The sequence below is a fragment of the Mastacembelus armatus genome, chromosome 13, assembly GCF_900324485.2.
Source record: "Mastacembelus armatus chromosome 13, fMasArm1.2, whole genome shotgun sequence".
Lineage (NCBI taxonomy): Eukaryota > Metazoa > Chordata > Actinopteri > Synbranchiformes > Mastacembelidae > Mastacembelus > Mastacembelus armatus.
In genome coordinates this window covers 21,172,456-21,199,022 of record NC_046645.1, presented here as the reverse complement: position 1 = coordinate 21,199,022, position 26,567 = coordinate 21,172,456, and the positions used below count along the sequence as shown (strand labels likewise).

Sequence of the window (26,567 nt, the reverse complement as noted above, 5' to 3'; positions counted from 1 at the left end):
AACATTTTTTCTTCACTGACTGAAGGTCATCATGCAAGACTTAGATATAAACGTAGGACTGTAAAAACAACATCATTTATAAAGCCTGCAAGTAGGAGTTTAAAACCACCCTTGTTAAAAGCTGAACTGGCTTTTTTAAAAATGCAGAAATGGATGAGCATACTGTAAGTCATCGACTTAATTTAGTCTTTTAAAAACTGTTTCTTTTATAATAAAGAAAAATGAATTTTACACTTGCTCGGCCATAGAGGTACTTGATATTGTAATTTTTATGTGGATACTACTGTCTGCGTTTGCACCTAGCAGAGAGAACCACTGTGACACTGTCAGGTTTTATGATTCTTTTTTAACCAGCAAATATCAGCCATTTAGTGAGACTGTCTCTTTATAGGCTAAAACAACCATTACGTACTGTGGCAACTGTAATTTTCTCTAATTCCTAGCCTTATCCCTCTGCATTAGTCATTATTTATTGTTGCATTCACGCATTCACTATTTAAATACTCTTGTAAATATATAAAATGCTACCCATCCCAGAACACACACAGTTGGCAGTGTCAACAGCATGTCATTGTTTCACATAAAAAGAAGTATCTTTTTGTTATCCTTGCAAAGGAGCTGATCGTGGTATAATGACAGCATGCTGTGCTGTGGAGGGAGCAGGTGGCTGTTAATTATGTTTGTTCCACATTGGCTATGAGTAGGCTCATGTTTTCATTGTTTACATATGATAACATATACTGATCAGCCACAGAGACGTTAGCTATAGAATCTTAAAGTCCTGTAAGTTGTGAGGTGGTGCCACCATGGATCAAAATTGTTTTTCCAGCACATCCCACACACATCCCACATACCAGGACCCAAGATTTCCCAGAGCATCACATTTCCTCTGCTGGGTTGCCTTCTTCCCATAATGCTTCATGTGTTCACACACATCTGGCTGTCCACATGATGTAGAAAAGATAATCCATCAAACCAGTATACCTTCTTCCATTGCTTTATTGCCCAGTTTTGACATTCATTTCCCCATTGTAGACACTAGACAGGGCTCCACATCAACTTCAAGAATTGGCTGTTCAGTTGCACGTCCCACCCCCTGGATACCATTGTAACAAGATAATCAATGTTTTTCATTTCATGTGCCAGTAGTTTTAATGTTGTGGATGATCAGTGTATATGACAGACAGTCTCTGAACTTTTGAGTACCACAGGTGCATTTTGGAGCTCTGGCTATGATAATCTCACTGTATGTATCTGCATTTTATATAATTTAAAATACTGCTTAAGGTGACAGGAACCTCTGAAAACAGAATACACTATTAGCCCCAAATCAAACAATCTATGCCCACTAACAGTCAGAAGATATTGATGTATAACTGCAGGGTGGAAAATAAATTTGCCAGTTGCATATTTGAATGACTTACCCAGCAAGCATCATTAAGGTAAATTCTTCAGTCTAAGAGCTTAAAACTGTCAAGCTGAATTTTCCGTTATCTTGCTCTTTGATACTGATTAAAATATCTGTATTTACTAATTGCTGTAATATGCCAGCAATTATCAGCCAGTAGGTGCGCTCACTTGTTCTTGTTAGCACAGAAGGTTTCTGATTAGGTCTGTGCTGTAAATTGAAAGAAAACAGTGGTGCTCCATCTCTGCTGTTTCGCTTCATCTCTTCAATAGCGGATTTGTGCAATCGACCTAATTCTTGAGACTCTTATATACAGAGAACCATGAAACCAACAAAAATGTGATCTCAGGCAGCAACTCCCACTTTTACATTAAGTTCCACTTCACTACATCATTTTTCAGCCCTAGTATAGATAACATAACTTCATTCATTCAAACACACACACACAAACTTTTGTCACTGCCTTTCATTGTAAGTTCATCCACTTGATGTTTATGCCCTTGTCCCTACTCAATTCAATCTCCAAAACAAAAGCAAATGAAAGATATTTTAATTTAGGTATGCTGTGGTTAAAATGGTTGTCATCAGGACTGAAACTGGAAGAGCAAAACCCTTTAACAGAGGTATAACTGATTGGACTTGTTAAACTTGTCATCCAGTTAGCACAAAACCTGACTGACTGCTGTTCTGCTTCTGCTCACTGTACTCCATTTATGTCCCAACACATTCGCTTACATAGCGGGAAGCAGTATCTCATTCCAGTTCAATAAACACTGCTGTTGACTGACAGAGTTTGCTGTATGTTTCGAATGCTTAGGAGGAGGGTAATACTACGAAAATATAATAATACTACAAGAATAATAAGAGTAATAATAATAGTACAAAATAAACTTAACAGATGCAAGAAGGTCCAAAGACCAAAGTGTGTGTTTGCAGTACAGGTTAGCACACTGCACTAAATGCTGTCTCAGCATCTGCACTGCAGAACAGAGACCAATGAATCACATTCCCACTACACCTGCCTCTTTCTCGCCTCCTTATGTCTCTCACAGTACTGTATGGTTGCTGTACAAGCATTCAAACCAATAAAGCCACAAAGTCCTTCTGCTCTGACGCTCTGACGAAGATTCTCAAAACATATTGTCCAAGGAAGTGGTGACAAATTGGATAAATGGCTTGTTCCAAAGAGAAGCTGCTACCTGGTACAGGGTTGAGTGTGCGGCAGCTATGATTGCGTCTCCAAAACCTTAAATTAATTTCCCACTCCAAATCAATGCAGCACAGATCACTGTACAGTCCCAACATTACTTCAAGACATTTATCAGCACAGAGGGGATAGGATGGATGGTACTATAGTGAACAAAAAGTTTCCTCAGTTAAAAGATAAGTCACTGGAGCAAAGTCAATCTGTTCTGTGTATAGGAAACTAACACTAATTTGTAACATCAATATATTTCCAAACCCCAAAAATGCAACATTGGTGATAACACAGGTCCTACTCTAGTATGTTAAATTAAGATTTCTTATTGTGTCTTGCTGATCCAGTGTATTTCATAATTTCCAGCTCCACAGTCTGTCATGCTGGATAAAATGAAAGGATTATGGAGATAATTAAACTTTTAAATTTATTTCAACCCTTTTTCTCTTCACATCTCTCTCGAGAGCTGAGTCTAGGCAAGAAAGATCAGGATGCTGCATGTCTTACTGACTGAAGTGTAGTTCAAGTGCCCTGAGTGATGAAGTGATTTTCTTCACTTTCTTTATCACCCCATTTGCATTTTCCACCCACACCATACATACAGTACCATTGTACAGGTTGCCATTATTAACGTCCACCCATTTGTTCTTTTTCATTTACATTGCATAGTTGTTTCCTGCAACAGCTGATAATGTTCCTGTGGTGGAAATTTATGTTCACCCCAACATGCTTCCCTGGCCCTGGTTTCCCATCCCCCCCATTGTTCCGCAGCTCACCCCACCACCTGCCTCCTGATGTACAGGATGATGATAAGACCTTCGCTGGGGCTTTTTTAAAAATATGTGCATCTTTACAGAGATGCCTGTACAAGCATGGGTTCAAACAATGTGTTTTTGCCAGTGAAACAGAAACTCATTTGGTTTTTGCAGTCACATATCTGAATATCTAAAACAGAGCACTTTAATTGGGCCACCAAGCTCTCTTAATGTTTGAACTGGAATCCTCATCAAATATTGAGGATGAATACAAATGGAGGCACCAGTCTCCCTCTTATTTTAATGCTTCGGTGGCCATGACATCTTTGTGTAACCAACTGCTGCTCATAGAAGACCTTCTGTGGGAGTTACTTCAAAAATCTAAGACACTAGCAAAAGTGTGCACCTGTAAACCAACAAAGGAAAGCTCCCTCGGGGCAGAAACCAAAAATGTACATGAACATTGAAATGTTTATTTAAATGCTCAATGACATAATATAACAGCTAAATTAATTGTTTAATTAGTACAATCATTTAGCTTTCACCTATGGAAAATTGAGGCCTCCTTGGCTACAGATGATGCTCACATGGCCCTCAGCACTTCACTGTTACCAACAAAAACCAGGCCATTTGAATAACTGTCTCTCAAACTAGACCAGCCGAAATCAGTCACTTCACCATTACTAATGTCTATTCATTCATCTCATGCCACCTTGTTCCTCATTTCAGCTTCTAAATATAAAGTCAATCTTCAGGCATGATCCTCAAGCAGGAGAACAAGAGGAAGAACAGACACTGAAACACAAACAGGGGCTAGAAGTGAAAGAATCCATAAACCACGGCCTAAAGCCCCACACACACACACACACACACACACACACACACACACACTGTAAAGGTGAGTCCACCTATGGCGAAATTAGCTTTTTTCTGTTTCACAATATGCAACAGCTGTATTAGTAGTTGACAAATGACCTAAAATTAATACAAACACGCCCAAATACAGGATCATCCGCAGTCTCTCCAGCAGATGCAGCAGTGTCAATAAATCCAATTATTACTGCCGCTGATCTGAGCTTGAGAAACAGAAAGACCCGCCGTGCCCAGTGTCAAATGGCATGTTCTTACCGTCTACCAGGTAACACGCTGGAGAAGGGCTGGAGCTTTTAACGGGAGATGGAGAAGAAGGAGGTTACACTGACAGCTCGACCGGTAATGAAGAAGATACAGGCTGCAGCATAGCTGGAAAACAGGGAGGAGAGGAGACAGGAGAGGAGACTCAACGCCCATGTCAACATAGGCTCAGGTCGCCCTCTGCAGGTGAAACTTGCGTTTTATATTGTCCTTCATTTAGTATTCAAATACAGGCGCACCAGACCCTGCACATAATAAAGTGACATTAAAAAAAAAAAAAAATTACATACATTATTATTAGTAATTAATTCATGAATTCTGTCTCGACACTGAAAAACGCGGAGAAACAAGTGTGTGTAATTCACATAATGGTGCACAAACAAAACAAAAACAGTCTGTAGCTTTAAACCCTCAGCATTGTTTATTTACAGTGGAAGCTCCTTAAACTGCAATAGATACAACAGAAATGTGTTTACATTCAGTACTTGAAATACTTGAAATAATGCAGCATGCAAATGTTTACATTAAACAGTGTCAAGGACAAAAAAGTCAAACTATTTTTAGTTTCACTGGCAGGACATTATCCCTGCTATGACTCAATGACAATGACAATGCTATGACTCGTAATGTAACTACATGTTCCATAATAAAAAGGCACAATCGGTGTCAGTGAAGCTAGGACATAATGCATCACAACTCAAAACAGAGATGACATTCACCTAATGTGTGGCTGCTTGTGTCTTTCAAACCAGTGTATTTCATCAATAGCTACTATTTTGTTGGCACTTTTGTAGATTGTTGCAGCACCTTTACAGACTAAAGCTGCTGGTTGATAAGGCTGCAGATAACTGAAAGTTATGTACAGTAGCAAAATCAAAATTATTTACAAAAAGAAATAAAAGTTTGGAATTCAGCATTTCTAAAACAGATAATACAGGTGCTTTTATAATAAAGAACAAATGATAATATCACAGTGATTTAAACATATCCCACTTAAAAAAGGCTAGTTTCTCTAATCCATATTGATTACAAACCAATCAATGGATAGGAAACTTGCTTTTCCACAGCACTTTGTTCCACAATATATCTAAAAAGGGAACAAAGGTGCATGCCCTATATTGGGTTCATTTACAAAGCTGTGTATAACTTTGAACTTGTAGACTGCTTCAATGCAATAATTAGAAAAATCTACAGCAATAAATAGCAACATTTTCAAATACAATTTGGCTTCAGGCTAAATTAACTCTTTCTCAGGGAATAATTAGATAAAGTCATTGTGTTTATTTAAGGGTTGTCAAGAGATTTTTCACCTTATTGCATTTTCATTTTCAGCGAATACACACATCTCAAAAGGTTGCATTCAGATTTTAGCTGCCCTGGGAATCTGCACGTACAATAATCAGTAAGAAATATAAGTAAGAAAGAGGCACTTTCATAAATACTATTGCTGAGGTACTGTTGGTGCAGCATGTTTCTAAATACAATAACAGCATGAATTTTGGCATGTCCAAATAATATTGTGGAAAACAGAACAAGTTATATTCCTATGGAAACTGCAAGTCTTCATTGTTACTAAATGAAAGGACTTCAACAGGTATCCAAACTAAAAAGTGAAATTGTCTCTACTATCATTAGGCTTTTCAAAACCCAAAGTATACATTATATACAAAGAATACAGTAAATACATTTCACAAATAGTTATAGAGCAATTTCATACAGGTGTAACATTCATTTGGGATATAGGCACTTTAAGTACATCATCTCATCTGAAATATCTGATAAATGACTTCACATTAGCAGCTTTTAGATTTTTATTCTTTGAGTAGTTAAAAAAAGTGCAATTCCCTGGTAGAGACAACACTGGTGTACTCAATTTCTGATAAATGTATGCCAAGAGGAAACCCTCAATAAGCAACAAATCTACTTTAACACCAAATCTCTCAAATTATGAGATTATCTTTTCATATATATATAAAAGCCATCACAGTACCACATTATTTAAGCACCATGCTGTATTTGTCTGAACTATGTAGATTATGTAACCCTTTCTATATTTTTTTCTCAATAACACAAAGTATTGTTTCTTTAGAGTTGTATCTTTAGGGCAAATGTTCAACTATAGGATTTGTGAGATAAGGCACTGAAGATTCTCAGCTGTGTTTGAGCAGTATTATCTGCGTATTCTTAATTTTTTTTTTTTTTTTTAAGTTTGAAATCCAATCTTACAAGATTTTTAAAAAAAAAACTTTCATGGGATTTGGCTACAGCGGCCAGCACTGTCTTTAAATACAAGTGGCAAATGCCTAATGTCATTAAAAAGCTTTTTTTACTCATAGTGTCTATTCTGTAAACATGTGACATATACAAACATTGAGGAGGAGAGCAGCAACAAATGTTCAGCTCTCAAGAAATAACTTGAGTTGAAATGTTATCGCAAAAAGATTAAAAAGAAAAAGAATCTGGCTTATCCTGGTATACTGTTGATTAGGGAACCACCATAGAGTTCGACCGACCGACCGACCGACCGACCGACAGACCGACCGACCGACCGACCGACAGACCGACCGACCGACCGACCGACAGACCGACAGACCGACCGACAGACAGACAGACAGACAGACAGACAGACAGACAGACAGACAGACAGACAGACAGACAGACAGACAGACAGACAGACAGACAGACAGACAGACAGACAGACAGACGCTTTATTCATCCCCCATTGGAGAAATTCAGAATAGATGCCTTAAAAAAGTTTCTTAAAAGTACCACTTTGCCTTTGGTTGCCATCCACAGAATGAGATGGGTTTAGCAATATTGGTTAAATCACAGCGCAAAACATAAAAAACAGACAGCTACAGCTAAAAATGTCTGAAATAGAACCTTAGTTTTCAGACATTTTAAGATCCATCATCTCTTTTTACATCAAATTAACCTTTCCCCTTCCATTAAACAGCCAAATTACATTTGTGAGAAAATGTTACCCATGTTAACATATAAAAAACAGAACCAGAGTAGATTAGTGAACCTTGTGTGTCCTCAAGAATCTTCCTCATCTTCTCTGGTGACACCCGGTGTGTTGAGTAGAAAGGCTTCCTTCTCTGTGGCCATGGGCTCTCCTTTTATTGTGCAGATTGGAGCGTAGGTGTCAGGCCTATTCAACAGCGCCTCTGCACTGTTGCGAATGCCATAGCTGAAGTAGATAATGAAACCTAAAAACAGTGTGGAAACAAGAATACATGCATTCAGTACATGCAGTCTTTTTAACAACATAAGCATGAGAAGAGATAATATCTGACACTGTTGAGTACCTAAGACCATCCAGATGGCAAAGCGGATCCACGTTCCTTTGTCAAGCTGCATCATCAGGTACACGTTGATGAACATGCTAATGAGTGGGACATAGGGCAGCAGAGGAACCTGTGAAGAATGTGTGTGTGTGTGTGTGTGAAGAATGTGTGTGTGTAAGTAATAAGCAATGACATCACAACCTTAGATATCAGAATAGACTCATTTAAAACATACAATGATGGGTGATATGGGTGTTATGACTAAAGACTGAGAGGGTACTGGAATTCTAACTCTAACTTCTAACTCTTTGGCATAGTATGCACTCTACCTTGAAGGCAAGCTTGACCTTGCTCTCAGGCTGTCTGCGCACAACGAAGGTAAGAATCAGACAAACGACCAGGATAACACAGAGGACAGACACTGACCAGGTTGCCAGTCCTCCATGAACAGCTACGACACTGAAGACACACACCAAAACACCTGAGGTGAAAAAGAGAACAGTAAAGAGAGGACCTCTGATGATGTGCTGTATCAGTAATCAGGTGAATTATTTTGGCACTTTTGTCCACTTTTCTCTGGCTTTTGTGTTTGTCTCACCAAGCACACTGGTGCAAATGTTGACAGCAAACCCAGACAGAGGGGACGGCTCTGTGTTTGAAGGAAAGAGGAGATTCTTGAAGGTGAAGCGATCCTCTGGCTGTGGCAGTATGTCTGTATTCCCCTCACTAGAAGACTCAGCAACTTCAGTGTCATCCAGAGTGTTAGCCATCTCATAGGCCACACTGGGTTGTTCAGGCTGGTACCTTTAAAACAACAAAACAGTCAGTCAAAACCAGGCATAGAAAAAGCAGAGGTCAAAAATGTGCTGTTCCCTAGGGCACACACCAGACGAATTTTTAAACCCTAACCTAGTTTAGAAACACAACTAGTTAGTAAGTATGCTACAAATAGTCAGTATGATAATCTCCTGTTAGATGCATCAAATAAATTATATGTATAAAATACAAAAATGGTTGTGAATTAGGCTGACACCTTTAAGTAAAGCCGGAGGTCAACAGAATTAATCACTGACTGATTAATTCTCATTTAGTACAAAATGGAAACTAAAATAATTGGACACAAGTTTGAACTGACTGATCTGGTGTGACTGGCTCTTGACTGGGATTTTCCTTCCCAGTACAAGGATGTCCGTGGCTCATCAGCTTTAGTATGGCTATATAAGCTCAGAGAAAAGGACTACCTGAGTACCAGCACGCAGGCAGCCACCAGTGTATAGGCCAACAAAGTGCCAATGGACATGAGGTCAACCAGGTCCTTCAAGTCAAACAGGAAAGCCATCACAGCTGTTGGACAAATGAGGCAAAAACAACAAATGTCAGCAGGATGATAGATCTATTCACATTGGTCCCAAAACTTAAAGGGCATAAAGTATATTTACGAGCTAATGTAGATACTGTATTTGTTTTTACATAACTCATAAAATCTTAAAATTTTACAGCTGCATTTTTTTACAACACTATGTGCCATGATCCTCCTTCCACAAGAGGCACTGTTGCTTTTGGCCTCAATTCAGCTACATACCAGACAAGATCCCTGCCATCAAGGTGGCAATGATGGGCGTCTTCCTCTTGCTGACATGTGCCAGAAATGAGAAGAGCAGACCATCACGAGCCATAGCAAAGATAATGCGTGGTAGTGGAAACATGGACCCAAGAAGACTAATCCACGGATAAAGGAATAAGAAGGAGAACACAGAGATTTATAACTGAATGTGCAGCACTAAATGCAGCTATTCTCAGCTGCAACATCCTGATTAACAACACAGGAGGCTTTGCTGTTGCTGTTCTGTCAGACTTTTACATGCCAACAACTGAAGAAAAAAAAGAATGTTAACTGTGCAGGAATATTTTTAGACCGTGTGACCTGTGAGGCCCTGTATGCAAAGAGACAAAGCACGTCTGCACACAGAAAATATCACAAATTCTGGCTAACTTCCTAAAGACAACATAATTCTGCAGAAATGGTTTTTTACATTATTGTACAGTATATGCATTTTAAAACAATGTATACTGTATACACACCATGAATACACCACATGTTCAGCAACACAAACTACAGCCTCCAAAATGATCACCTCCATGAATTAAAGATATATTGCAGGAAAGTTGTATTAAAACTTAGCTTTAGTGAGGTGTACTCAATAAACTAATACTGAGCTCAGATCAGATATTTGGCATAATGGACATGAATAAAAATGCTGAACAACTGAATCCTCGACAATGTTGCATACTGAGATACAGTACAGGAGCCTCTTACCTGGTTGATAAGGCACATAAAGAGCCAATGGCCACTGCATAAGTAGCTCCCTCCCAGCCCACATACTTAAACGCCACTGGCAGGGGGCTGTTCATGTCCAGCATGTAGTAAGGCATCATCACAGTGAGGGCTGCGGACACACTGAAGTATGCCACAAAACAGATAAGGAGTGAGGCCACAATCCCGATAGGAATAGCCCTCTGAGGATTCTTAACTTCTTCTCCTGTGAAGGAAACGAAACTGGAGATGTCAGTGTAAAGGGCTCATGAGTGCTGATTAGCACTTTAATCTATTTCTACTCACCTGTAGTAGCAATGCAGTCAAATCCTACAAAGGCATAAAAACAGGTGGCAGCACCGGAGAGAACTCCAGAGACACCAAAGGGAATGAAGCCACCTTCACCAAGACTTTCTTTTGATGGTATAGAATGAGACATACTGGAAGTAAAAGGATGAAAAATGTGGTTATTTGAAGCACATCTCTGGCATTATTAGGCACAACATCTTGGGAATAAGCGCTTCATTTCACACACTTAAGGCTAGAGTTGCTGATGGCATCAAGGATTTCTTCAGGGTTCAAGCGCCAGTTTTTGAGGTTTCCTTTGACCATGCCAGAGATGATCACAAACAGCAGCACCAGAACATTAATGCAGGTGAATATTTTATTTACCAAGGCTGACTCCTTCACTCCAAATGCAAGCAGCCCTGCAAGCATTTAAAAAGACAACATGAACAATCAAAGCCTATCATGTAAAGAATGGAAGAAAAACACACACACACACACGCACATGTGACAGACTTATATGAGTTGCTCCCGACCTGTCAGAGTGATTATGATGAAGACAGCAAATATGTCTGGATATTCTGCCAGGACACCTGGGGCATTTATACTCATGTAACGCCTGCAGAATTCCTCAATATGCTTTCCAGAAAGCTCATCAAATGTTGCACTCCATGCTCTAGCCACACTTGAATTACCTGTGTGAAGGAGAGCATTTACATTAACTGAACAAATATTGGTGTAGTGACCAGCTCTTTTCATTCCTTTTTTAAAGTGTCTCACCAATAACATAGGAGAGGATGAGGTTCCAGCCTGTGATAAAAGCCCATAGTTCTCCAACTGTCACGTAACTATAAAGGTAAGCTGAACCAGTTTTGGGGACACGGGCTCCGAACTCAGCATAACACAGACCAGCCAGGACAGAGGCCAGGGCAGCAATGAGGAACGAGAGGACAATGGCAGGACCAGAACTGTCTCGTGCTACAGCACCTGCAAGCACGTAGACACCAGCACCCAGCGTACTGCCGACGCCCAGGGCCACCAGGTCAAAAGTGTTGAGGCATCGAGACAAGTGAGTGTCCTCTGTGTTACTGTCCACAACCTTCACCCGCAGGAGCTGCTTCCCAAGGCCTTTTAGTGTTGCCAGAATCATCCTTGCTGGCTCTGCACTAAAAGCTCTTCAGAAGATAATTTACCTGTTGACATAAGACAGAAATGACAGACTGAGATTACAATGTGTCTGTAAACTAAGACAAAGAATAAAAAAAAAAAATTTTAAAAAACACTGGTGCTGTTCCAGTACTGTAAAACTCCTTGTTCAGTGTTTGCGACTTGAGGCTCTAAGATATAATAGCTTGGTTGACTGATATCAGTAGGCCAATAATTACAAAGCACTGACATATAAATCTGACATTTTTTGTTCTTTCATTGGAACAAAAGTGGTATTTGCAGTAAAGACACTTCCAAATTCCTTGGCTCATCTATTTGAACGCTCTGTTTAATGACAAAATGATGGAATAATGATTAAGGTGGAGTAACAAGATATGCTGGGGATTAACGCTCTGTAACACAAAAGTTTAATGGCCCTTGCAGCAAAAATGTGACTTCCATTGTTTCATTCATATCAGCGACACAAAATCTTCAGTGAGGTACCACTCATGATTATACATTAACATAAGCCACAGATTATTCAACAGACCACTTAAAACTTGGTATACAGATGAGGTTCCATTCCTCATATCTTCTTCTTTTCCTTTCGGCTGCTCCCTTCAGGGGTCGCCACAGCGACTCATCTGCCTCCATTTAACCCTATCCTCTGTATCCTCCACACCCACACCCCTTCATTACATCCAAGAACCTCCTCTTTGGTCTTCCTCTAGGCCTCCTTCCTGGCAGCTCTAACCTCAGCAGCCTTTTACCAATGTATTCACTGTCCCTCCTCTGAACATGTCCAAACCATCTCAATCTGGCTTCCCTGGCTTTTTCTCCAAAACATCTAACATGAGCTGTCCCTCTGATGTCCTCATTCCTGATCCTGTCCATCCTCGTCACTCCCAGAGAGAACCTCAACATCTTCAGCTCTGCTACCTCCAGCTCTGCCTCCTGTCTTTTTCTCAGTGACACTGTCTCTAAACCAGACAGCATTGCTGGTCTCACCACTGTCTTGTCCATCTTTCCTTTCATTCTTGCTGACACTCTTGCTTGCACACGTCTCTTCACTTCTTTTCCACACTCTCCGTTGCTCTGGACTGTTGACCCTAGGTACTTAAAATCCTCCACCTGCAGATGACATTGTCATCTGCAAACATTATGGTCCATGGAGATTCCTGTCTAACCTCATCTGTCAGCCTGTCCATCACCACAGCAAACAAGAAGGGGCTCAAAGCCGAACCTTGGTGCAGTCCCACCTCCACCTTGAACTCCTCTGTCACCCCTACAGCACACCTCACCACTGTCTCACAGCTCTCATACATGTCCTGCACCACTCGAACATACTTCCCTGCCACTCCAGACTTCCTCATACAAAACCACAGCTCCTCTCTCGGCACCCCGTCATACGCTTTTTCCAAATCTACAAAGACACAATGCAGCTCCTTCTGGCCTTCTCTGTACTTCTCCATCAGCATCCTCAAAGCAAATATTGCATCTGTGGTTCTCTTTCTTGGCATGAAACCATACTGCTGCTCACAAATGCTCACGTATGACCTCAGCCTAGCCTCCACTACTCTTTCCCATAACTTTATTCCTCTGTAGTTTCCACAACTCTGCACATCTCCTCCATTCCTCAGGCATCCTCATGTGCCATGTGTGGTGGATAAGTATGAATACAGCCCATTCATAATCAATTAAAAAGGAATGATTCGGTGTGCTAGAATAGGCCTTGTTTTTTGTTTGATCATGGATATGATATGATGTAAAAATGATTAATATAGCATGTAGTAAACCTATCACCCCATGTTTCAAGAAGTACAAAATCCACATATTACCTCTGAAAGATATTTTATTCTTTTACTGAATAACTAACATCTGTTATCAAGTTCTATTCTTCTAAATTAGAGTACAGCAGAAGTTAGATTCACCTATCTGGATGGCCTACTTGAGATAATCAAGGGGTTGCTGACTTTTCTTTTATCAAATACTAGACAAGGTCACTATAACAACAATAGCTTGAAACAATATCAAATATCAATAACTGAAATAATAGAAGTAAATCTAAGCAAGAAAAAAAGAAAAAAGTACACCACACCATGATTTTGTGATGTTGTCAGTCATTTCATAATAGCATTGTCAATTAAATAACTTACTCTGTGATATATTTATAAATACTATGCAGAGCATAATTGTGGCAATCCAAGACCTAACTTTTAAGTCTCTTCAAAAACAGCACAGAACATTGAGATATAGATCTGCCCAACAACACAGACAAGTACTCACTTTCACAACACAATCCAAAATGGGTCTTCTGTCTTCCCTGATGAACTCTATGGTTATGATATTCTTTTTTCAGTTTTCAAACACACCTAATCCTTTCCTCTAGAGTCAAGCTGCGTACTTGTATCACACTTCAGATAGAGTTGAGAAAGATATTTACATCTGCTGGTGTGACACATGACGCACATACCACTTTGGTCTACAACCCATTCAGGTGTCCAGCTCACAAATAGAACAGTGACACATCACATGGCCTTGGGATTCAAAATGTGATGACAGCCATGTTCCCCCAGTGCAAGGTGGAAATATTCATTAGCATCAAATCATGAATACAAGGCAGCTTGAAAAATATGACTTGACTGCACTTTTAGCCATTTACAGTAGAAATACAATCATTAGCATAAAATAAATATGCTGACTTACACTCAGGTTGCTGATAATAAAAATTGTTCATGTAAAGAACATAATCATCACGTCATCTCTGAATATGAAGCTGTTGATAATACCTTCCATAGAAACCAAGGTTCAGGGACTAAATGAGCTGTAGTTGGAATTGAACAGTTTTGTGTTATCTATGTTATGATAACCTGGACAGTTAACCTGACTTGTCATTTGGCCAAACGTCTGATTAGATCAACATGTAGAAGCCAAAACAGCCCAGGTGAATGTACACCTTGTGAAAATAGGAAAAATAAAATAAAAATCCACATCTGTAAATTAAAGCGCAACCTTTACATTGGTTAAAAATATCAACACAAGTAGAACACAAAAAACTATGTCTTTAAATGTTATACAAGGCAGAACATGTATGACATTCCAGCACAGGCCAAGGGAGTGACAACAGTACTCACCACAGGCACATACTGCAGCATGATTCTAAAAAAAGTTGGGTGGGCAGGGAAGGACCTGCCTCCTTCTCAGCCAATCACTGAACTCAGCACCTGCTCATGAGGCACAAAGGCACGTGGGTGAATTTGGAATAGCAGTCAGTCACGTTTTTCACTGTTTGGCCGTTTGCAAAATACTGTTGCTCTTTTATGTTAGCTATGACATTGTTTATATGCATGAGGACATCATCACATTTAGTCTGAGGTCAAATCTTAAATTAGTATAACCTCAACCACATCTGAGGGCATACAAACTTTCCATTTAGGTCCATATGGCACCTATAAGGCAGTGCTGACCTTGTAGCATTTACGCTATGAAGAACAAAACTAAACACTGCCCACAACAAATTCCATTGTTTTCTGGGTTTTTCTGAGACATTCATACCTTCTAGGGTCGATCTTGACAACCCAACGGCCATTATTGCCAATGGGGAAGAAAACAGAAAAAATGAAATCAATGACCCATTTAAAAACTAAAAATAAATCAATTTCATGACGCATGCAAATAAATGTTCACTACGACCTGTGGCATCTCCATTTCTTAGCAAGGGCCTGAATATAACACTCTGCAAGGATATGTCTGAATTTTTACAAATGACACATAGCAATTATGTGTGAAGAGTGCATTGTGAATGCATTTTGGAAGCGCACAATACATGTATTCTGCATATATACTGCCAGGATTTGACTGATAACTGTGTTATTTACATAAATCTCTAATATTGCAATACAAGAAGATGATAAATTTTAGCAGAAAATGACTGCCATATGATAAGTGTTCTCACATCTGCTTTTAATCCTCGTAGTGACTTCATACAGACATTCATTTCCTGGAGAGAGGAGGAAGGCAAAGTCCTCACAGTGTGATATGTAAACAGGTTTTGGTTCATCTTCTCTGAGTAATACCAGGCATGCACACTGCCCCATCTACGCACACACACACACACACAGCCAATAATACTATCATCCATGATTCAGAAGGTGAAATGGTTTAAAACCAGGTGCAATGTCAAAACAGTCCTATTACAACTCAGCTGACATGATGTTTTTCTATTTTCTTCCTCATGGGCTATAAACATGATGTGTGGGTTTTCATTGTTACATTCTGTATCTTCTTCACAGTTTATACTGTGTGACATTAGAGCAAGCTGTAAATGTCAGGATGATACTAAATAGTGTCTACGCTATAAATTTCATCCCTATTCCCAGCATTCCTAGAAGCTGAAGGTATAGTTAAGGTATTTTTGATTTGCAGGAATATGTGTAACCACTGGCTGTAACTGCAACCATAATACTGCTTCTTAATATTATTTCATAAATTATTAAACTCACATTTATTTGGCAAGTGACAAATCTAAAATGCCCCAGTGCTTGTTTGAAATCATTTGCATAAACTTTAATGCCTAATTGGCTAACATGTCCAAGCTTGTATGTATGTATGTGTATATATATATATATATATATATATATATATAGGCCTATGTTATTTTTAAATCACTGAGCTATGGACTATAAACAAAAACATGCCTGTTTCACCTAATCATACATGTGACTGTTGCTTATTTAAAAATGAACCAAACAAACACTGACCATTGGTGATTTCCATTACAGCCACAAACTTGCATAGTTTTTACATTCTGACTAAGTATTACAACAAAACCATAACAGAACATAATAATTCCTCAGTAAACAGAATGTGAGGCAAGGAAATTTGCATGACAAGACCTTAGAGAATTTCCATACATGCAAGGTTTTACATGCCTGTCAGTATTTGCCTAATATGCTGCACTTAACTCTTTTTCAAACCTTTTAGTTAGGAAAGAGCAATCAAGGGAGTGTATAGTATCACATTAGGAAAGGATTCTGTTCTGGGCAGAATGGACGAGAGAAAGAGAGAGCAGTAATTTATTAAAGTGTGAACATAAAAGAATCAAATTCAAATAGCTGGTTTCTTCCTGAACGTTGTTATTGATATTCTGCTGCACATGAGAACAGAGGAAAGTCTTTAGGTTTAACTCTCTGTGATTAAAGCAAAACTTATTTTACACAGTTTACAAATGTTGCAAAACATACAAAACTGAACAAAAATGCATTTGTAGAGAACGTAAGAAAAAAAGTTGTTAAGCCATCAAAAATCTATTTTAACTCATAAGAGTATGTAACATGTATTTTCAGGATGTACCAGCTAAAAGAACATAACTTCCCCTTTAATACTTTTTCTACTGATGGAATAACACATACACTATGTGGTGAGCAAAAAAAGTGTAAACAAAACAAAATATGTTTACATTGTTTTAAATTCCACTTTTTGCTTTGATGACAGATTCACACTTGAATATCTTAAACATCTCTGTCACCTGGAATGATTTTCAATGATTAGATGTACTTCATTACATGCTAACTGGTGAAACTTCCTGCTTTCTTAATGCATTTGAGACCACCAGTTGTGTTTTACAGAGATAACACTAGTATAGCAAATAAAACTTTTTTGATTGCTGTAGCAATTACTGCCAACTAAGCAGAGAGAAAACAACAGCACACCATTACATTACTGGACAATTTCACAAAATTCTCAAGTTTCTTCAAAGGCAGTTGCAAAAAATATAAAAATTGGCTCTCATGACAACTGGCCCAGGGTATAAAATCAAGAGGTGCTTCAGAGGATGAGTTCCTCTGCAGGAGGATAATGAAATCACTAACTAATGGCCCCTCAGATAAGAGCTCTCATCAGCGCTCCCCAGAGTTTTGGTAGCAGACACATCTCAACATCAACTGTTAGGTCTGACCATGTGTATCAGGCTGTTCTGATCAAACTGCTGCATCTCATCTCATCATTTGAGATCACTGGTGAGAACCCTTAAGTGAGACATGTGAGCATGCGCTATCTGCATTTGTGGTTTCCACATGAAAGTGGAGGAGGAGGTGTGTTGGTGCTTTGTTGCTGGTTTATACAGAAGTCAAGGCAGACTGAACCAGCAATACCACAACATTCTGCAAAAACTACAGCCATGTAGTTGAGATGAGATGTGAAGGACCCCTCACAAAGAAATTCAGGTTTTCACTAAGTGGGTTCATTTTTTTGTTTTGCAACAGGACAATGAGCTTATCTGACCTAAAAGTGCTGCGGCTGCCTCAGATGACCTGACAGGATGAGCTGGATGCAGACTGAAGGGTTAAAGTGCTGATAGCTGGAAACGCAAACCTGATTCTTATGATCAAGAATGTGAAAGCAAAGCTGTTGTCACAGCAAAAAGTGTCCGCCAATTTCAAGTTTGTTTACACTTTTGCAGACTAATTCATTTGCCTGTATGTTATTTAATAGTTCTGTCTCCAGTATGACTGAATGTTAAAGCGTCTGAGTGAGAAGGCAGGTCTAATTTTTGGGATACTCAGAATCTCTATTACTATTTTTGAAATAACCGTTTCATAATTTTAATACTATTAAATGATAGAAAAGTCACTTTAAAAGGCGATGTTAATCCTGGGCAAGCCTGCAGCTCCTGACTGAAACCACAAACACTGACCATAAACTACTTCGAAGTCTCGTCTCAGCAGCTCTTCATTAGTGAGGCTGGTTGTTTAAATTCTGCTGATAGGGAGAGAAAACTGCAGCAGCTACTGTCAGATACCCTGCGGTTATATTGCATCAGCCGGGTGGCTCGTTTATTCTCCCAGACCATGTAGACTGCTTCCTTACGGACAAATGCGGGATACGCGCGACTGAGAACCCACCACACTGTTGCGCTTTCTTCGTTTTGTTAAAGACATCAAACCTTTAACTAAACGCAACATTTGTTTAGAAACTTTCTCTGCAAATAAATCATGTAATCATTCAGCCTTAAGGGTCTTACCTGCTTCAGGAAGACGTCAGTCACAAAAAGCTGCCGCCTCTGTTCGTGCTTCTCGGTCCCTGATGTCCCAGGCAAAGCTTTCATCAGCCGCAAACTTTGACTGACAGAGTTTGCTGGGACGGAAATGCACAGGCACACACGTACAAAGAGGGCCGGCCACACATGGCGATCCCCTTCCCTCTGTCCCCACCCAATATTTTAAGGAATTTCCTGTTATAATCGCCACCACCAGATGGCGGTCTCTACAAACAAATGTCCCTCCAGCTCTTTCTCCTGGATGGGCATCAGACACAGCGACTTATCCTTCAGTCAGTTCTGCATATCAGTGTTCACATGTTGACACCTTTCTCCGATGTTCATCCTTATTTGTACAGTTGCATACAAACATTTGCATCAACACAGGAAGTTATGGATTTCTTGGGAAGTTGCTCAGTATGGGAAACAAAGCCGTTATGCTCTGAGTTTCCCTCTGTGGCTGTGGAGCTGTACCATATCGTGATCCTCTTATTTCAGTTGAATTCTTCATATATAGTTTCAAAATCTACACCAGGGTTTAGGATTATAGACAAAGGGGATCCAACACTCAGCACAGGCTGCTTAGCATAGAAAGAGGAAGTCACACCAGTGACTAAGCCTCATCCAGCCTGGGATGGAGAGACCTCTTCCAACCAGAGCATGTTATTTTTAGGCCCTGATAAAACTAGCTGCAGAAGTTGTTGAGATCGGTTGGATATTTGGGTTTCTTCACAATTCCCTAGTACTACATGTATCAAGCTTACTATGACATAATTGGTAAGAAAAGTGCTGTATGTGCTGGCTCATCTGACATTTCTAGATTTATGGTTGACTGCCTCATGGTATGGGCCAATTGTGGCTTGCCTTGATAAATGGGAGTCGGTGCTCTAAGGTGATTTTGAAGTAATGCTGTTCCTGTGAGACGTGAAGAACAAAGTACTTACAAAAATCCTTACACATTTTCACCAGATATCACTGTAATTTTTAGATACAGTATCTGTACATTGCTGGTGGATCGTTTCCCACCACATGAACTTATCTTAACCACTTCCATGGACACAGTGTTAATGCAGTTCCTCCTGACTGGTGCACCCCAGCTCCGGTTCTCAGGAGCTTGAGTACCAATGGTTTCATTGAAGCTGTTTAATGATGACTGAATAGACAAGTGATACCAAGAGAATGCAGTTAATTACCTTGTACAATAGAAAACAAGTGGCACTTTGGGTCCCAAAGATCTGCACTGAAACCAGTCACTGCCAGTGTTCTGCATAAAGATGAGAAGCTGAGCGTAATGACCAAAAGATTAATAGCAAACCGCTTGCTGCTGGGCTGACAACCCCACCACTCACACTGATCATCCTGGCTTTCTGCCTGATACCAGAGCACCCCACTAGGCCTGTTTGATTCAGACACCAATGATCTTTATAAATCACATTAATATAAAGATTCAAATCAGTTTGACCCAGGAGGTTTATTCAGTGTGGACTGCTCCAACATTTTTTAGAAATTCACGGTTTGCTGTCTTACCAAGAGTTGGATAAGAAGATGGATATCAAGTTCATCTTTATGCTTTCAATAAAGAGGTAGCTTGATCAAATACCATCTTCTTGTATTTTTTTCTGTCTTATATGAAAGGAGATATGGAATTTCTGAAATACAGTCAAAACTTGCAAAATGAGTTAAAATATGTATATACTTTTTCCTACTCATAAGGTTAGAAGAATCTTTAAGACACTGTTATAACTTCAAGAACAATGGTGAGTGCTGTTCAATGACCTTCAGGTGTTTAAAAATACCCCACAAAAATTTCCTCCCACAGTCCAAAAACATGTATGTCAGGTTGATTGGTGACTCTAAATTGCCCATAGGAGTGAGTGTGAGTGTGTGAGGTTGTTTGTCTCTATGTGGCCCTGTGATGGACTGGTGACCTGTCCAGGGTGTACCCCTGCCTTTCACCCAGAGAGAGCTGGGATAGGCTCCAGCTGATCCCTGTGATCCTAGTTAAGCAGGTATAGATAATGGATGGATGGATGGATATACTTCTGGAGGCCACTGTCATCCTAAAAAGTGCCTCTACACTCAGGTTCCATTCTGTGTCCTCTGTGTTCAAACCTGCAGCAGCTGATTGTTCCTGAAAACCACAGGTTCACTTTGAAAACATCAGTGCAGGGTACATGTGCTTCTCTTGACTGTTCCACACATCCAGGAGAAAACAGAACAAGAACTCTTATGTTGTAAGCTGAATTTACAAGCATTTTGCTAATGCTAATAATATAATGATAATAATCAACTTTACATTTCTAATTTCTAAATTGCCTGTCTTGGTCTAAGCAAGCATATATCAGTAATGCTTAAGCAATAGAATAGCATAGACAGGCATTTGTATTTTAGGTGCAGCAGTGTGGATGGTGGAATCCCTTCCAGACTTGCACAGTCTCATAGGCCAGGCTGAAATCATCCTCTTCCTTCTTCCCTCTAGACATTTATATTCTTGTGAGCCCATGTGGAACTAGAAAAAGACAAAGCATTGCAACACAGAACACAATCTATGCTTTCAGGGTTACTCATGAAGCCTGCTCTTGTACAACACAACACAACACAACATACATTCATACATGCATATTGTATGGCAGTTATGGCTAAAGGGGTTGCACTTAACAGCATGAACACCTGTACAGTTCAGCAAACTTGAACTAACACTATGCACTAACATTGAATACGGTGAAGATTGCAGTTAGGTTTCTGTTGCAGTTGTTTTATAGGGGTGTTGATTTAACTCAGATAAGTTCTGAGGCCTTAGTTTGCAGTGGTTCTACATTATGCTGTAAGGCATTTCTGTTATTTTGTCCACTCTGAACAAATTTGCATGGTAATTGCATTGGACTGCATTACATTGTATAAGTCATTCCCTGCAGTAGCACATGAATACTTATAATGTAACTGAAAGCCATTTGTGGAAAAGACCAGAAGGTTTTCTGGGGGTTGGGGGATTATTTATTTTTGGCTTTTGCCTTAATTAGACATGAGTGACGAGAGTGAAATGTGCATGGAAGAGGAAAAAAAATCTTCTCAGCACTTTGAAAATACATCCTTAAAAATACTCACAGAACTGAATCAGCAACTTTGTAAAACATCCTTGACAAATGCTACATTGTGATCTTCTCAAACTGCTTTTCATGGTGCAACTGCTATTAATAAGCTGCGTGTATCGATGCAAGCACACAAAGACACATAATCTGGTGTAAGTAGCACAAAGTGTGGATGCCTAGGAAATGGAACTGTAAGTACTATGGTCTAATGAGTTGTCTTTCATTCCCCTTACATCATGCTTTGTGAATAACTGAGACAATTGCTTGTATAGGCCTGTAAAAATATTTCATAGCTCCCCTGGTCACCAAATAGAAATTAAAATATTATGTTCTGGAATGTAGAGTGCAAAGATAATTTCCTTTGTCATACCAAAGATGTGGGGGCTTTCCTGATAGTCTGATTGATGTATACAGCACTCATTTTAAGGTTGAAAACTGCTCAAAAAGGCAAATGTAAAGTTTATTTATGGCTATTCTGTAATATTTACCTTAGTCTGTCCATCACTGCTTGTTTACACTCTCAACGCTGTGTTATTCAGTATGTTTTAGTAATGAATCAAGGCTAAAATTATGCACAATAAAGTCCAAATTAATATATAATCTGTGCATGATTGTATATATATCAAATTAAAAATAATTCCATATGAGTTTTCTACATTCTGCTAAAAGAAAAAGTTTTGTTCAGTAAAAATGACACTTTTTTTAAAAAAAATGGACATTTTCATTTTAGATGTTTGCTGGTAAAACTAAGAAATACATTCTGGGTTAAGTGTAATTAAATCTAAATAATAGTGTCCAACTGAAATATAATGTAACTGTAATATAATATTTACAATTTTTTAATTGTTCCATTGCAGTTTCTATCATTTGTGCACCATTTCTTGCTCCAGTAAATATTTGGTCAAATATAAACACTGTAGCACCTCTCATAACAGCTGACTAATGTATATGACATTACAATGGCAACTGAATATTTAAGGTAACTCTTATTGGTTGCCGCAGCCTCATATAGAGTTAGAATATTAGAATGAACTCTCAGACCATAAAGACCAAGAAAGAGTTTTTTTTAATCGAGTACTTAGTGACAGAGTAACATCACAATACACTTGCATGTTGCTGTAGCCATTACTGATACGATCAGTAGTCAGACAGCACATCCAGTTCATCCACATTTTTCTTGTGGCCTGACAGACACTGATTTATTATCAATTGGATTTAATGAAAGAAATATGCTGCAATAGTTACTGTGTATCAGACATCAATTTTCCTTTTCACAATAAATGCAGACAATTCATTAGGGCAGTGGTAAAACGACAATGACATTGGGTCAGATGAGGAATGATTAAACACTCCACTTCATTCTCACAACCTTGTTACTTGAAATTTATGCACAGTGATCCTCTCTGTGCTTTTCGAGAGGTGGAAAAAGTCATTTTTGAATGCTTTGGTATTACACAAAAAGAAATGACATGTTCATGATACTTTTGGCTAAATGCAGAAGGATGGTCCTGAATATGAATGTGCCTGCAGGGGAGGCAGATCAAAAACCTGCCATATGCTACAATACACGTTTAAATGACTGAGAATCTGAACTAATGCAGTAGGTGTGGATCAAAGAATTACAGAATCCATGGCAGTAAATCAAGGCATTAGCTTTCATCAGGAATGCCCAAAATCAGCTCTTGTTTTACTTAACACGATATTTCTTTGGAAAAACATGCAGCAAATACTGAAACACTTCCAGAAGACATTCATTCATGTGGCAAGGGACTTTCAGAAGAAAACCAAGAGAACATAAAGGCTGGAAACAGATAAATTATCACAGTCGTTTCAAAACATAACCTCAAAAGATGAAACCCATCATATGAAAGGCCATTTTTCACAAAACATGTCACCTGTCTTCAGTGATGTTCCTTGGTTCATATATATTTTTGTTCATCAATAACCTTATCACATAACAGCTATGGGGAACACAGGATAAGTAGCGCAGATGTTGTTTGAGATGTTCAATCATCGATTGCGTTGAGACAAAAGTCATTAATGTCAGCGCTAATATCAGAGCACATGTGTTAATTTAGTCTATTGTTGTTTTTCTGGAATAGCCTTAGGTGAATGTGAAAATATCAAATGAACATGGTACACATAAATCAGTGTCTTAAAGTAGTCAATTATGTGAGTCATGCCTGTAAAGCTATCCTACCACAAACTGATGTGTAGATCATCAATATCAATTTGTCTTTTAACGGTTTGAAGAGTTTTGTGGAATTCATGACATAAACTAATTTAATGTGATTAACTGCAGGAGAAAATTCTGCATTATTTTATCTAAAGTGGAGAAAACATGTATTTCAGATAAAATGTTACTTTTGTATTATGCAGCATGCTGTGAACAATTTAAATGAGGTGATTTTATCACTTTGCTTTAGCTGCAAATTACTGGCTTAATAACTGGGCCATAAATAACCACAGAAATGCTCCCTGCAGCTGCATAAATTCAAACATTACAACACAACAGTTTCAGACATCCATTAAAAGTAAAATAACTCAAAGCAACTTATTACTTTGTGCACATTACAATATTTTTAAATGCATATTTTCCCACAATACAAATTAACAAAGTTAGATCATCAGTGACTTAACACAAGTCACAATTGCTCATAATTGTGTAAATCTCTTCGCATCTTTGATGCTATAATATTATGCTGTACCATATTGCAATACAACATAATTAAAGAAAACAGTATCAACAAAATAACATTGTTATATTTTTATTTCTCTTTCCGAGTTGTTATCATGTTTGAATAAATGAATGGTTGCTGTATTGCTTCCCTCTGCCACAGACGCTGGTCATGTGTTTCAAATGACATGCCAAATTCAACAGAGCCTATAAATGGCTGCTGGCTAGTGGAGGATGGACTCGGCAGGGTTTTCAGTTTTAGCATCTAGCTGCTGGTTATGTTGGACACTTCCCAAATGGACCAATCTGCAGAAAATGGGGTTACACAGCATTGAAGGTTGCAGATGGTGTCTGAAAGCACAGAAGCTCACAATGCTTTTTTCCTACTGAGAAAAAGACTCAAACACAAAAAATGGGTTTGGACGGTGTGCAAGGTTGACATTTTAAGATGAAGGTGATTGTTAACACTCAGTTTGAGTTTGGAATCCATTTTCAATCCTGGTCTCGGTGGAGACAATCATCCTCTAATAACAGTAATCTATCTCCTCGTTGGCCAGGACAATAGCTGTTCTGCAGGGGATGTAGACCTGAGAGAAAAGAGAAAGAGAGACAAGGGGAGGAAAGAAAGCAAAAAAGGTGAGATGACAGTTGAAGATTAATGATGTTAACGAGATCCCCACTTTTAGAGATTACTCAATCTTCAGGTTTATTCTTTTGAAACATGGAGGCACTCAGTACTTGCTGCCTTGATCAGGCATGATCACTGCTCACAATCAAGGTTGACATGATGCGAAATAAAGAGGAGGAGAAGGAGAAAAATGACAATGAAGAAGAGGATGGGAGGTGTATTTAGTGGGATTTTCAGATTTAAAAAAAAAAAAAAAAAAAAAAATTTAATCAGAGGAGACAGTGCACAAAAACCACACCCTTGATCGAAGAGGACTGGCAAGGTTAGACAGCTATAATCAAAGTGTAACAGGGCTGCAGCTACATTAAGACCTCTGGGTGGCACTGGAGTTAACAATTCTACTGTTGTGAGGAGAGAGGTAACTGCTATAAACTCGTGCTGCAACATTTAATTTCACACTTTGTACTATGAAGAGTATTGTATGCATTCTGGCCTGTTTGGTGCTGCAAATTTCTTGATTAGTCACTAAATCTGTCTCTGGTTCGTAAAATTAACATTATATGACATTTAAAGCTTCTGCATTCAAGAGAACAATACCCAAATGAGCAATCTTTAGGCAAAATCCTCAATTTCATTTCTAAACTCTCCAATCAATACAAACCTGTGTTTCATCATTTCTAAATATTGGCTGTACAATTCACAGTAAATTTGGGATACTGTGAAGATACTGTACAGTCTGCAGGCGGGCATAGGCTGCGCTAAAACAATCTGCTGAGTTTTAGTGGACTGAAGAAAAAACATGCCAGCAAAAAACAAGCACACCACAAAAAGAGAGACTTAGCATTCTGGAAATGTCAGATTCCTTATATATACAGTACAGTACAAAAAAGTCTTAGTGACGGTTTTAGTTTGGAGTGGTGTAGCTAATAAAGTCTTTGATCAATCTTTTTGATATTCACAGTGTCGTTTGGAGGCAAGGAGCCACTTTGTACCATTACTCATTTCAGAATTATGCCAAAGGAAAAGCCAAGCAGACATAAACGATGCTATATTTCCCAACAGAAAACTGAAAAAGAGAGCAGAGCTGTAAACAATTCAATCACCCCCTGAACTCTTCAAGCCGCCCCTCGGCATCAGTGGATCTGAGCTTGCTGTGGATGTGTTTCTTTGGCAACAGTTTGTCACAGAGGGACTCGAGCAGCCCGGTGCTGAAACACTGACACAGACATTGGTGACTAATTAAACAGTCACAGTGGGAGAGTCTCCATGCAGAAGCACTGCAGAGAGAAGGAAAGGCAGAATGAATCATTGCACCTGTTTAGACAAAAGCTACCACTGTGCCTAACCTGGAATATGTCAACAGCTTTTATTTCAACCAAATAGATAGTAATAGTGACAAATTCTAAATCAATCTGTGAACAAAGAGCAGCAGATCATCCCAAGTGTTGGCACAGCAATTAGTGGAAGACATTCTAATTAACATATTACTCCTCACAACAGGAAAGTGGTATAAATTAGTGACGCACTCTACATACTGTTAGATCCATCATCCAGAGTTCAGAGTGGACACAACCAAAAAGGAATTTATTATTTATCATTATATCTCA

General features: G+C 38.9%; 2 protein-coding genes across 3 annotated transcripts in view; both read right to left on the bottom strand.

Moving 5' to 3' along the window:
* Positions 1-7,118: 7,118 nt before the first annotated feature.
* On the bottom strand, positions 7,119-18,684 carry LOC113125209 (high affinity cationic amino acid transporter 1-like). 2 transcript variants are annotated; one of them, XM_026298538.1, is made up of 12 exons: positions 18,552-18,684; positions 11,165-11,577; positions 10,921-11,079; positions 10,635-10,806; positions 10,406-10,539; positions 10,103-10,325; positions 9,368-9,504; positions 9,027-9,129; positions 8,384-8,589; positions 8,115-8,266; positions 7,807-7,915; positions 7,119-7,707 (listed from the first exon to the last, which is right to left on the bottom strand). In XM_026298538.1, exons 2-12 carry the CDS (start codon positions 11,532-11,534, stop codon positions 7,535-7,537), a joined length of 1,938 nt encoding a protein of 645 aa, XP_026154323.1. In that variant the 5' UTR covers positions 11,535-11,577; positions 18,552-18,684; the 3' UTR covers positions 7,119-7,534. The 2 variants fall into 2 exon arrangements, with proteins under 2 accessions (XP_026154323.1, XP_026154324.1); XM_026298539.1 differs by lacking the exon at positions 18,552-18,684 and adding an exon at positions 13,817-13,990.
* A 4,018-nt stretch (positions 18,685-22,702) lies between these two features.
* Positions 22,703-26,567, bottom strand: part of gbe1b (glucan (1,4-alpha-), branching enzyme 1b) — a 72,241-nt gene continuing 68,376 nt past the window's right edge. The window contains exon 16 of the mRNA XM_026321515.1: positions 22,703-24,919. Within this exon, the coding sequence (XP_026177300.1) occupies positions 24,857-24,919 (63 nt within the window). The 3' untranslated portion in view covers positions 22,703-24,856. The remainder of the gene's footprint in view (positions 24,920-26,567) is intronic.

Bases quoted from the DNA above. Each gene is read 5' to 3' on its own strand.
- LOC113125209 (XM_026298538.1), bottom strand. From the start codon at position 11,534: ATGATTCTGGCAACACTAAAAGGCCTTGGGAAGCAGCTCCTGCGGGTG. The intron at 10,326-10,405 runs GTGAGTAGAAAT...TTTCCTTCACAG, and splicing joins TGACTGCATTGCTACTACAG to GAGAAGAAGTTAAGAATCCT. The intron at 9,505-10,102 runs GTAAGAGGCTCC...TCCGTGGATTAG, and splicing joins TTATGTGCCTTATCAACCAG to TCTTCTTGGGTCCATGTTTC.